At 45.1% G+C, this 14,006-nt stretch overlaps 1 protein-coding gene across 4 annotated transcripts in view; it reads left to right on the top strand.

Moving 5' to 3' along the window:
• LOC145864064 (uncharacterized) overlaps positions 1 to 14,006 on the top strand; it is a 29,273-nt gene that overhangs the window by 14,741 nt on the left and 526 nt on the right. The window contains exons 3-6 of one of the 4 annotated variants that reach the window (XR_014382652.1): positions 4,264 to 4,590; positions 7,127 to 7,467; positions 8,958 to 9,085; positions 11,925 to 11,955. Coding sequence is in view for 3 of the 4 variants with exons in the window: in XM_082969165.1 (XP_082825291.1) it covers positions 4,264 to 4,590; positions 7,127 to 7,467; positions 11,925 to 11,996 (740 nt within the window). In the remaining variant the exon portion in view is untranslated. Of the gene's footprint in view, positions 1 to 4,263; positions 4,591 to 7,126; positions 7,468 to 8,957; positions 11,267 to 11,924 lie in introns of those variants that run through there. The other 3 variants (XM_082969165.1, XM_082969124.1, XM_082969145.1) reach the window with 3 other exon arrangements.

The following is a 14,006-nucleotide window of genomic DNA, read 5'->3' as shown; positions in this document are numbered from 1 at the left end:
GAGACTTAGTCACTGGAGTATCTGACATAGGCTTTGAAAAGGCACCCGGCGAATACCAGTCGCAGAAAGTGCTGGAAAGCTTTCTTGACTTGGACATGCATTTTTGCTGACACATGGATGACCTTTTGTTTAACCAGCTGCTTTTAGCGAAGGTGTTTGGAGTTACCTTTGTAGCTAATAGGCTGTTAGAGTTTACACTTCCTCTTCCAATTATAATGTTGGGAGGTCAAAATAATGAAAAACTATCCACCAAATCTATTCATTTTAAAACGTTGATTACTTCTCCTTTCCATTATCATTCACCTGATGATAAGACAAGACGTGTGGGGAAAAAAACAAGTTTTTTTCTAACATATGATGGGGGTTGCCTGGGAGGGGGTTTCTGGGTCTCTGATTTGCCTGGGAGGGGGTCCCTGGGTCTCTGATTTGCCTGGGCGGGGGTCCCTGGGTCTCTGATTTGCCTGGGACGGGGTTTCTGGGTCGCTGATTTGCCTGGGCGGGGGTCCCTAGGTCTCTGATTTGCCTGGGCGGGGGTCCCTGGGTCTCTGATTTGCCTGGAAGGGGGTTTCTGGGTCGCTGATTTGCCTGGGCGGGATCCCTGGGCAAGAAAAAGTTGAAGAACCTGTATTAGATCTACATGACTGCCTACAGAGTCGATTGGAATCTTTTTTTTATTTTTTATTATTTCACCTTTATTTAACCAGGTAGGCTAGTTGAGAACAAGTTCTCATTTACGACTGCGACCTGGCCAAGATAAAGCAAAGCAGTGTGACACAGACAACAACACAGAGTTACACATGGAATAAACAATAAACAATCCAATAACACAAACAAGTCAATGACACAGTAGAAAAAAAGAAAGTCTATATACAGTGTGTGCAAATGGCGTGAGGAGGTCGGCAATAAATAGGCCATAGTAGCGAAGAATTACAATTTAGCAGATTAACACTGGAGTGATAAATGAGCAGATGATGATGTGCAAGTAGAGATACTGGTGTGCAGTAAATAAAAACAGTATGGGGATGAGGTAGGTAGATTGGGTGGGCTATTTACAGATGGACTTTGTGCAGCTGCAGTGTTTAAAGTTGGTGAGGGAAATAAAAGTCTCCAGCTTCAGCGATTTTTGCAGTTCGTTCCAGTCACTCGCAGCAGAGAACTGGAAGGAAAGGCGGCCAAATTAGGTGTTGGCTTTGGGGATGACCAGTGAAATATACCTGCTGAAACGTGTGCTACGGGTAGGTGTTGTTATCGTGAGCTGAGATAAGGCGGAGCTTTACCTAGCATAGACTTATAGATGACCTGGAGCCAGTGGGTCTGGCTACGAATATGTAGCGAGGGCCAGCCGACTAGAGCATACAGGTCGCAGTGGTGGGTGGTATAAGGTGATTTGGTAACAAAACGGATGACACTGTGATAGACTGCATCCAGTTTGCTGAGTAGAGTATTGGAAGCTATTTTGTAGATGACATCGCCGAAGTTGAGGATCGGTAGGATAGTCAGTTTTACTAGGGTAAGTTTGGCGGCGTGAGTGAAGGAGTCTTTGCTGCGAAATAGAAAGCCGATTCTAGATTTGGTTTTGGATTGGAGATGTTTAATATGATTCTGGAAGGAGAGTTTACATTCTAGCCAGACACCTAGGTATTTATAGTTGTCCACATATTCTAGGTCAGAACCGTCCAGGGTGGTGATGCTAGTCAGGCGGGCGGGTGCGAGCAGCGAACGGTTGAAAAGCATGCATTTGGTTTTAGTAGCGTTTAAGAGCAGTTGGAGGTCACGGAAGGAGTGTTGTATGGCATTGAAGCTCATTTGGAGGTTTGTTAGCACAGTGTCCAAGGAAGGGCCAGAAATATACAGAATGGTGTCGTCTGCGTAGAGGTGGATCAGGGAATCACCCGCAGCAAGAGCAACATCATTGATGTATACAGAAAAAAGAGTTGGCCCGAGAATTGAACCCTGTGGTACCCCCACAGAGACTGCCAGAGGTCCGGACAACATTCCCTCCCATTTGACACACTGAAATCTGTCTGCAAAGTAGTTGGTGAACCAGGCGAGGCAGTCATTAGAGAAACCAAGGCTATTGAGTCTGCCGATAAGAATACGGGGATTGACAGAGTTGAAAGCCTTGGCCAGGTCGATGAAGACGGCTGCACCGTACTGTCTTTTATCGATGGCGGTTATGATATCGTTTAGTACCTTGAGCGTGGCTGAGGTGCACCCGTGACCGGCTCGGAAACCGGATTGCACAGCGGAGAATGTACGGTGGGATTCGAAATGGTCAGTGATCTGTTTATTAACTTGGCTTTCGAAGACTTTAGAGAGGCAGGGCAGGATAGATATAGGTCTATAGCAGTTTGGGTCTAGAGTGTCACCCCCTTTGAAGAGGGGGATGACCACGGCAGCTTTCCAATCTTTAGGGATCTCGGACGAATCGAAAGAGAGGTTGAACAGGCTGGTAATAGGGGTTGCAACAATGGCGGCGAATAGTTTTAGAAAGAGAGGGTCCAGATTGTCTAGCCCAGCTGATTTGTACGGGTCCAGGTTTTGCAGCTCTTTCAGAACATCTGCTATCTGGATTTGGATGAAGGAGAAGCTGGGGGGGGGGGGGCAGATCTGTTGGCCGGGGTAGCCAGGAGGAAGGCATGGCCAGCCGTAGAGAAATGCTTATTGAAATATTCAATTATCATGGATTTATCGGTGGTGACCGTGTTGCCTAGCCTCAGAGCAGTGGGCAGCTGGGAGGAGGTGCTCTTGTTCTCCATGGAGTTTACAGAGTCCCAAAACTTTTTGGAGTTAGAGCTACAGGTTGCACATTTCTGCTTGAAAAAGCTAGCCTTTGCTTTCCTGACTGACTGCGTGTATTGGTTCCTGACTTCCCTGAACAGTTGCATATCGCGGGGACTATTCGATGCTATTGCAGTCCGCCACAGGATGTTTTTGTGCTGGTCAAGGGCGGTCAGGTCTGGAGTGAACCAAGGGCTATATCTGTTCTTAGTTCTGCATTTTGTGAAAGGGGCATGCTTATCTAAGATGTTGAGGAAATTACTTTTACAGAACGACCAGGCATCCTCGACTGACGGGATGAGGTCAATATCTTTCCAGGATACCCGGGCCAGGTCGATTAGAGAGGCCTGCTCGCATAAGTGTTTTAGGGAGCGTTTGACAGTGATGAGGGGTGGTCGTTTGACCGCGGACCCATAGCGGATACAGGCAATGAGGCCGTGATCGCTGAGATCCTGATTGAAAACAGCAGAGGTGTATTTGGAGTGCAAGTTGGTCAGGATAATGTCTATGAGGGTGCCCATGTTTACTTATGTAGGGTTGTACCTGGTGGGTTCCTTGATAATTTGTGTGAGATTGAGGGCATCTAGCTTAGATTGTAGGACTGCTGGGGTGTTAAGCATATCCCAGTTTAGGTCACCTAACAGAACGAACTCTGAAGCTAGATGGGGAGCGATCAATTCACATATGGTGTCCAGGGCACAGCTGGGAGCGGAGGGGGGTCGGTAACAGGCTGCAACAGTGAGAGACTTATTTCTGGAGAGATTCATTTTTTAAATTAGATGTTCGAGCTGTTTGGGTATAGACCTGGGAAGTATGACAGAACTTTGCAGGCTATCTCTACAGTAGATTGCAACTCCTCCCCCTTTGGCAGTTCTATCTTAACAGAAAATGTTATAGTTGGGTATGGCAATCTCAGAATTTTTGGTGGCCTTCCTAAGCCAGGATTCAGACATGGCAAGGACATCAGGGTTGGCGGAGTGTGCTAAAGCAGTGAGTAAAACAAACTTAGGGAGGCGGCTTCTGATGTTAACATGCATGAAACCAAGGCTTTTTCAGTCACAGAAGTCAACAAATGAGGGTGCCTGAGGACATGCAGGGCCTGGGTTAGCCTCCACATCACCCGAGGAACAGAGGAGGAGTAGGATGAGGGTACGGCTAAAGGCTATCAAAACTGGTCGTCTAGAGCGTTGGGGACAAAGAATAAAAGGAGCAGATTTCTGGGCGTGTTAGAATAGATTCAGGGCATAATGTGCAGACAGGGGTATGGTGGGGTGCGGGTACAGCGGCGGTAAGCCCAGGCACTGAGTGATGATAAGAGAGGTTACATCTCTGGACATGCTGGTTATAACGGGTGAGGTCACTGCTTGTGTGGGAGGTGGGACAAAGGAGGTATCAGAGGTATGATGAGTGGAAGGGCACAGTTAGGGGCTAACTGCTGTGTGTGTTGACAACAACAGAACCTGTCTCTTTATCTGCTTCCAGGTCAGTGCAAGAGGGCGGGACCAGTGGTATCAGAGGGTCAGGAGGGCGGGGTCGACCTCCACTACAACCAATCAGACCCCTCGGAACCAAATCAGGTCTCCGCCCACCAAAACCAGAACTTGACACAGACTCAACTAGATGATGGTCAGAGGGTTGGATGTGACTCCATTGAACAAGACTCTTTAAAGGGCAATAGGGATGAAGAGGAGGAAGATGGTGATAGAAAGATGAAGGGAGAGGAAGATTATGGTGTGATAGTGGAAGAAGAGGAGAAGGACAGCGTGACAGCACCCGACACTCCTCTGACTGACTCCTCCTCAGACACAGGTAATATGACGCGCACGCACACACACAGGAAATCTATCACCTTGGATCAGTTTTATTGGGTACCATTGATCAGGAGGAGGCAGAGACTAGTCAATTCTATTGTTTTATTGGATACCATTGATCAGGAGGAGGCAGAGACTAGTCAATTCTATTGTTTTATTGGATACCATTGATCAGGAGGAGGCAGAGACTAGTCAATTCTATTGTTTTATTGGGTACCATTGATCAGGAGGAGGCAGAGACTAGTCAATTCTATTGAGTAAACTGTGTTTGTGGCCATGGTTGAAGGTCTGGGTTACTCAATTGCCTGGGCGTACGTGTGCGTAAATGCGTGCTTGTGTGTTTGTGTATGTCTGTGTATGTGTCTTTTGTATGTTTGCACTTACAGTACCTTGCAAAAGTATTCATCCCCTTGGCGTTTTTCCTATTTTGTTTCATTTTAACATGTAATTTAAATAGATTTTTATTTGGATTTCACGTAATTGACATAAACAAAATAGTCCAAATTAGTGAAGTGAAATTAAACAAATAACATGTTTCAAATGGAGCACCATTAATTCCATTATTAAAAAATGGAAAGAGTATGGCACCACAACAAACCTGCCAAGAGAGGGCCGCCCACCAAAACTCACAGACCAGGCAAGGAGGGTATTAATCAGAGAGGCAACAAAGAGACCAAAGATAATCCAGAGGGAGCTGCAAAGCTCCACAGCGGAGATTGGAGTATCTGTCCACAGGACCACTTTAAGCCGTACACTCCACAGACCTGGGCTTTACGGAAGAGTGGCCAGAAAAAAGCAATTTCTTAAAGAAAAAAATAAGCAAACACGTTTGGTGTTCGCCAAAAGGCATGTGGGAGACTCCCCAAACATATGAAAGAAGGTCCTCTGGTCAGATGAGATGAAAATTGAGCTTTTTTGGCCATCAAGGAAAACGCTATGTCTGGCGCAAACCCAACACCTCCCATGACCCCGAGAATACCATCCCCACAGTGAAGCATGGTGGTGGCAGCATCATGCTGTGGGGATGTTTTTCATCGGCAGGGACTGAGAAACTGGTCAGAATTGAAGGAATGATTGATGGCACTAAATACAGGGAAATTCTTGATGGAAACCTGTTTGTCTTCCAGAGATTTGAGACTGGGACGGCGGTTCACCTTCCAGCAGGACAATGACCCTAAGCATACTGCTAAAGCAACACTCGAGTGGTTTGAGGGGAAACATTTAAATGTCTTGGAATGGCCTAGTCAAAGCACAGACCTCAATCCAATTGAGAATCTGTGGTATAACTTAAAGATTGCTGTACACCAGCGGAACCCATCCAACTTAAAGGAGCTGGAGCAGTTTTGCCTTGAAGAATGGGCAAAAATCCCAGTGGCTAGATGTGCGTATAGAAGCTTATAGAGACATACCCCAAGAGACTTGCAGCTGTAATTGTTGCAGAAGGTGGATCTACAAAGTTTTGGCTTTGCGGGGGTGAATAGTTATGCATGCTCAAGTTTTCAGTTTTTTTGTCTTATTTCTTGTTTGTTTCACAATAAAAAAATATTTTGCGTCTTCAAAGTGGTAGGCATGTTGTGTAAATCAAATGATACAACCCCCACAAACAATATATATTTTAATTCCAGGTTGTAAGGCAACAAAATAGGAGAAATGCCAAGGGGGGGTGAATACTTTCGCAAGCCACTCTACGCTAACCCTGTCGGTCAGCAGATCAGATTTGTGGCATACAGCCCGGGTCACACAGTGATGACAGAGCAGCCACATCAGCTGCAGTCAGAGAGATGGAGAGGTAGAGAGGTAAAGGAGAGTGGTACAGCAAGGAGGGGGACAGAAGGAGAAGAAGAGGTAGATCGATAGGGGAAGATGTTAATAGAAGTCACGGAGAAGAAGGGAAGACTTAGGGAGTCAGTGGACAGGTAAAGTGATTGAGAGGAGCCTGAGGATCTGTGGTGCCTGTCCCATAACAAACACTGTCTGGGCAAGACGTGAGTAACTACCAGTTGCCAATGGGTGTTGCCTGTTGTGTTGTTTTGCCATTGTGATGTCATTGTAGCCAAATATGCTAGCCTGTGATGTGAGCTCTGTGTGTCATTGTGCTAGCCTTTGTCCATTCCTTGTTTTAGCCTTTAGTCTGGCTAACAACAAGGCTCACTGTTGTGTGTGTGTGTGTGTGGGTATGTCGGTTTAAGTGCTCAATGGTGCATTATACTATGAATGTTATGTCACTACCAACCAAATTCATTTCCCACCATGGGATAAAAAGGCTTTATTGGCTTGTTAGGACTTGGGATTGTTCAAACGGGCTGTATGGTTTCCACAGAACAGAATCACAAATAGAAAAGTACATAGCGAGAGTGTGTGTAATCGCTCAGTAGGTAGAGATTCTGCTCAGTCTGGCTTTTCACTGGCTCTCACTGTCTGACTTTTATAACAGGGTTACTTTGATGTTTGATGTACTCTCTCTCTCTCTCTTTGTCTTTTCCCTTTCTCTATCTTCTACATCCTCAATTCTCTCCCTCTCTTTCTCTCTTTAGGCAGTTTGGTAGAGCTCCACCCCTCTGTGTCTCCAGAGACTACATGTCCTATCAGCCCCGTAGCAGGTAGTCCAGACGAACCCTCCTACAGTAACCCTGAAGGGAAGACGCACACCTCCACCACAGAACCTATCACCTCCACCACAAAACGTACCAACTCCGCCACAGAACCTATCACCTCCACCACAGAACCTACCACCTCCACCACAGAGCCTACAGGACCCACCTCCACCACAGAACCTACCACCTCCACCACAGAGCCTAGCACTGACCTCCTAGCCTCCCTACAGGAGCTAGGGGAATGTCAAGATCACTCCCACCTTCCTCAGTCCCTCCATCAGGTGTGTGCCCATCCCTCTCCATTCTATATATTGTATTTCTACCTGCCTGCACTGTTCTCAAGTCAACATTAATCTGGCAGCCTGGTGTAGGTGTGATTCCCTCTGTGGTTAGCTGTAATTCCTCACTATATATGCAAAAGTATGTGGACACCCCTTCAAATTAGTGGATGAGGCTATTTCAGCCACACCCGTTGCTGACAGGTGATAAAATCGAGCACACAGCCATGCAATCTCCATAGACAAACATTGGCAGTAGAATGACCTTACTGAAGAGCTCAGTGACTTTCAACGTGGCACCGTCATAGGATGCCACCTTTCCAACAAGTCAGTTAGTTACATTTCTGCCCTGATAGAGCTTCCCCGGTCAACTGTAAGTGCTGTTATTGAAGTGGTAATGTCTAGTAGCAACAACGGCTCAGCCGCAAAGTGGTAGGCCACACAAGCTTACAGAACGGGACCGCTGAAGCGCGTAGCGTGTAAGAATCGTCTGTCCTCGGTTGTAACACTCACTACCGAGTTTCAAACTGCATCTGAAGATACGTCAGCACAAGAACTGTTTGTTGGGAGCTAACCATTGGGCTTCCATTGCCGAGAAGCCGCACACAAGCCTAAGATCACCATGCACAATGCCAAGTGTCGGCTGGAGTGGTGTAAAGCTCGCCGCCATTGGACTCTGGAGCAGTGGACACGCGTTCTCTGGAGTGATGAATCACTCTTCACCACCTGGCAGTCCGACGAACTAATCTGGGTTTGGCGGATGCCAGGGGAACGCTACCTGCCTGAATACCAGTGCCAACTGTAAAGTTTGGTGGAGGAAGAATAATGGTCTGGGGCTGTTTTGTTATGGTTCGGGCTAGGCTCCTTAGTTCCAGGGAAGGGACATCTTTATGCTACAGCACACAATTACATTCTAAATGATTCTGTGCATCTAACTTTGTGGCAACAGTTTGGGGAAGGCCCTTTCCTGTTTCAGCATGACAATTCCCCCTTGCACAAAGTGAGGTCCATACAGAAATAGTTTGTCGAGATCGGTGTGGAAGAACTTGACTGGCCTGCACAGAGCCCTGACCTCAACCCCATCGAACACCTTTGGGATGAATTGAAGCGGCGACTGCCAGCCAGGCATAATCACCCAACATCAGTGCCCGATCAGTGCTCTTGTGGCTGAATGGAAGTCCCTGCAGCAATGTTCCAACATCTAGTGGAAAACCTTCTCAAAAGAGTCGAGGCTGTTATAGCAGCAAAGGGGGGACTAACTCCATATTAATGCCTATGATTTTGGAATGAGATTTTCGACGAGCAGGTGTCCACATACTTTTGTAATGTATTTACCAGACTGACTGAACACACACACACACACACACACACACACACACACACACACACACAGCCATTACAGTGTGTATGAGTGTGGTATAATCCCTGTCATTATGATACACACAGAGCTCTGGGTGAAGTGAAAATGTGTTGTCTATTCCCTCCACCACCAGTAGGGGCACTGCTGTCATTTCTGATCAGCACCTCTCTGCATCTGTCTACTCCAATGATGTATATACATCATTGGTCTACTCCCTCCCTCCTCCCAACACTTTCAACTGTCTCCTGGGGGCGCGTTCAGGTGGGTTCAGCGTTAAAGAACGTTCAGATATAAATGTATTGTTGAGAACAGACATGGCCCAAATGGAACCCTGGACCCTACGCACAAACGGAGGATTTGACCGGTGCAGTCAATATGGTAGTAGCGCCACCTTGCCCTCTGATAGGCTAGGTGAAAGTTTCACCATATTGATTATGGCAATCAAATCCTCTTAGATCTTCACATTCGCATTGGGCAGCGGTTCCTAAACTAGGGGTCGCAACCCCATGTGGGGTTGCCTAATATGAAAATGGTGTCAAGGGAGAATTTCAAAAATCCTGACAAAAAGAAAATACAAAACAAATTATTTACTATATATTATAATATCGTCTTTGTATCTCAAAATCATTGTAATATGGTTAACCTTAAAAATCTAAATGAAAATGATTCAAATCTAAAGGGTAATATTCAACCGGATTATGGAAAAAGGCTAGACTTGACCGGTGAATCGGTTGGACCCGCTACACTATGAAACCACACAATATTGCAGAGACTTTGATATTACTAGCCACAATTTATATGGTGAAAGCAATGTGTGGGAAGGCACAGAAACTCACATCAATACCTTTGTCAAATAACAGTGTTTAATGAAGAATTCATGCTATTCCTAGCAATCAACAGGAAACTCTATCGACTCAAACTGCCATATGGAAGCATTGTATGGCACAACGAGAGCAACTGGCGCCAAACGAGCTGAGCAGAGAACTCTGAGATCTTCTGCAGTGGTTAACTCCGATTGTAAACTACATCCACTGCGCACGCCTGTTCACAAAACTATGTGGAGATATGGGATCAGAACAATTACAATGTTCTATTTCACACTGAGGCTTAGTAGTTATCGAGGGGGAGGGTTGGGAAGATGTTTTTAATTAAGAGAGGAACTGTTGTAGTTCACAATGGAGGTAAAAAAACAGACTTGGTTGACTTTCTGTGTAATGAAAAGACAATGTGTCTCCTTGCCTATGTAACAGACAAATTTTAGAAACTGAACGAACTGAATGCAAGCATGTAGGGGAAATACAAAAACCTTCTCCAGATGAGTGACCGATCCAGAGGAAAGCATGTTTGTAACAGAAAACAGCATCAGGAAGTGTCCCACACGAGTGATGACTGCTCACATCCAACGCTTGGAAGAGCACCATGGGACCTACTACCCAATCCGTTTGACTGTGATCCTTGCTCAGTTGACATGCCGGTTAGTGAAATCAAACAGCTGATCGAGCTGTCATGTGACCGAATGCATTCGTGGGTCGCTATAGGGGATACCCTGGCATCTCACTCTGCATTAATGCTGCATTCACAACAACTGGGAATTCGGAAATCTCTGACTTCAGTGCGTTCAAGACAACCAGAAATACTGTTAGAATGTTTTGCAATTGACTGTCATAGCCCCTATTTAAAAAAAAAAAAAAAATAAAAAAAAAATTAAAAAATATAAAAAAGGAAACATTGGCTGTTAATTACATTATTTTCACATGGTTGGGGACGCAATAATTTTCAGATATCAAAATGGGGTCGTGGGTCAAAAAGGTTTGGGAAGCCCTGTAGGGTCAAGGGGTCCATTTGGGATTGGGACAGGACTATCTGTTGGATAGAACAGGAAATCATGTCAGCTTTATTCATTTTCTTTCTGCAATGCTCTGAACACACCCCTATTCTAACCAACTCACATCTGTTCACCTCTGACCTTCTTCCCCTGTCTCCAATCTGATTGGTCGAGATCCAGACAGCTTTTAGCAACCCAGGGAGTTCTGACCAGCCCTTGTAAGGGCAGAATGAGTGTTTGTGTTAAGTCTCCCCTGGCTGAGTTTTAATGGAGCTTTATACTTCCTATAAAAACATGTAGTACATTAGGAGGAAGTCTTTTCTCTTGTTTTTTTGCCAAAGCCTCTTATTTCTCTCTCGCTGCTCCCTCGTTCTCTCTCTCTCCCCTGCACTCTCTCTCTCTCTCTCACTCCCTCCCTTTCTCTCTCTCTCACACACATGTAGGCCTACGCACCACAAGCAAACAAAATGAGCAATTCATATTTATATAAATGTTTTACTTGCAACAAAGAAGAGGGAGAAAGAGCGAGTGCGAGAGAGGTCAGTGGGTTGTTAGCGCCTCTCACTTGATTAGAAATGCGAGCGCTCATTCTCTCTCTCTCTCTCTCTCTCTCTCTCTCTCTCCTCTCTCTCTCTCTCTCTCTCTCTCTCTCTCTCTCTCTCTCTCTCTCTCTCTCTCCACTTCAGTCAGCAGGAGAACAATAACAGTCACTTGAGAGGTAGAGTCTGACACACCACTGCTGCTTTGTCAGGCTGTGGAGCTCGCCTCACCTCCTAGAGGTAGAGTCTGACACACCACTGCTGCTTTGTCAGGCTGTGGAGCTCGCCTCACCTCCTAGCTACAGGTGGATAGGGGGAACTTTGGAAACTACAAATGCAACTGTGATCAAGAAAGATTTTAAAGACTTTCCAGCTATTTCCTGCATTTTCCACTGTGTCCATGGAGATTAGCGGTGTTTCTCTTGCTTACCTGACGGTGTTTGTGTGTGTTTACCTTCTTTAATGCCTCTTAGGGAGGTTGTTTAGGGTTGTTTACGTGTTTAGGGTTGTCTTAGGGTTAAAGTCATACTAGACATAATTTAATCATTATTCCCTATTAGGCTATATACAATGTTTAACTTCTTGATAGTACAGTTGATGGTAATACAGTATGTATTTGTCTTCCTTGGTGGAATACACTTGTTAGTTGTTCTGGGTGACTAGAATGTAAAAGCAGTGTCTAAATGAATATACTTGTTAACCTTTAACCCTCTCCTCTCTGTCTCCCTCTCTGCAGATAGCTGAGGCCTTTGTCCTCCAGGAAGATTGTATCCTTATCACTTGTGTGTGTGTGTTTGACCGTGTGTGAGAGCGTATATGTGTGTGTCTGTGTGTCTGTATGATGTGTGCGTTATGCCCTCTAGGTCTATGAAGAGTGAATCCTTATCAGTCAGCTCATATCTCTGTCTTTCTAGTAAATGACAGGGTTCTCTGGTTCATTCCAACTCTCAGGCTGTGCTGTGTTCCAGTTTAAACCTACCACAGGGTTCTCTGGTTCATTCCAATTCTCAGGCTGTGCTGTGTTCCAGTTTAAACCTACCACAGGGTTCAAGCATCTTATTGTTATGCTCGTTCTTTTCTCTTGGTCAGACAGGAGCTTTCAAATTTTTTATCTCCAAAAAAACATTCTGTGATGTGCTCAGTTTTTTGCCGGCATGAAGCTTTCATTAGACCAATGAAATTGCCGAACGGGTTAAGGTCAAACAACTTTTTTGTTTACTGTTTAGATTAAATCGAGCGCTCTCAAACTTCCCATCATTCTGATTACGGTAGTCATTTTGTCACCCTCATCATGGCAAAGACACGGAGAAATGCATATGATGCAGCTTTCAAGTTGAAGGCGATTGATCTGGCTGTTGGAAAAGGAAATAGAGCTGCTGCACGGGAGCTTGGTCTTAATGAGTCGATGATAAGACGTTGGAAACAGCAGCGTGAGGAATTGACTCAGTGCAAAAAGACAACTAAAGCTTACTGCTAATTTTTTATTTTTTGTTACAAGCCTTGTTTCGTTAAAGCCTATTTATTTTTGTTACAAGCCGTGTTTCGTTAAAGCCTATTTATTTTTGTTACAAGCCGTGTTTCGTTAAAGCCCATTTATTTTTGTTACAAGCCGTGTTTCGTTAAAGCCTATTTATTTTTGTAACAAGCCGTGTTTCGTTAAAGCCTATTTATTTTTGTTACAAGCCGTGTTTCGTTAAAGCCTATTTATTTTTGTTACAAGCTGTGTTTCGTTAAAGCCTATTTATTTTTGTTACAAGCTGTGTTTCGTTAAAGCCTATTTATTTTTGTTACAAGCCGTGTTTCGTTAAAGCCTATTTATTTTTGTTACAAGCCGTGTTTCGTTAAAGCCTATTTATTTTTGTTACAAGCCGTGTTTCGTTAAAGCCTATTTATTTTTGTTACAAGCCGTGTTTCGTTAAAGCCTATTTATTTTTGCTACAAGCTGTGCTTCCTTAAATTCTGTGTAAAGTTCATTTGTTTCAATGTACCGGTAGGCACCTGCGGCTTATAGACATATGCGGCTTATATTCAGGTGCGCTTAATAGTCCAGAAATTACGGTAGATGTTTTCTGTGCAGGGCCTTTCTACAGCAAAGCTGTGGGCTTATACAGAGCGCCTCAGTGCCTGTCAAAAGAGAGAAAAGGCGAGAGGAGGATGAGAGAGAGACATGTTTATGGATGACGGTGGCTAACACACCATCCCTGTGTAATATATGGAGCTCTCAGTACACTGCTCTGTGTAGGACAGATTCAGAACCAACTGGAGACATGATGGACCACAGGGAAAAGACCAGTAGACCATACATACTTACGTTTCTATCACCCATACAAAGCTATTGGTTCAGAAGGAGAGAAAGAAAATATGTTTACAAGTTTGGAATCCGTACCCATCCTCGACACGCAGCCCATGGAGTGTAGTGCAACTGGGGAATGCACACATTCAAGCGCACACACACACACACACACACAGCTATGATCCCTTATTGATGTCAGTGTAGATGAAGGGGAGGAGACAGGTTGACGAAGGATTTTTAAGCCTTGAGACAGGTATTGTGTCTGTGTGCCATTCAGAGGGTGAACCAGCAGGACAAAAGATTTGTGTCTTTGAACGGAGTATGGTAGTAGGTGCCAGGAGCACCAGTTTGTGTCAAGAACCACAACGCTGCTGGATTTTTCATGTTCAACAGTTTCTCATGTGTATCAAGAATGGTCCACCACCCAAAGGACATCCAGCCATCTTGACACAACTGTGGGAAACATTGGAGTCAACATGGGCCAGCATCCCTGTGGAACGCTTTCGACCATGCCCCGACGACTTG

This window comes from Salmo salar, chromosome 01 (assembly GCF_965601325.2).
Source record: "Salmo salar chromosome 01, fSalSal1, whole genome shotgun sequence".
NCBI lineage: Eukaryota > Metazoa > Chordata > Actinopteri > Salmoniformes > Salmonidae > Salmo > Salmo salar.
Note: the sequence above shows the minus strand (reverse complement) of the source record. Positions and strands in the feature narration are given on the sequence as shown.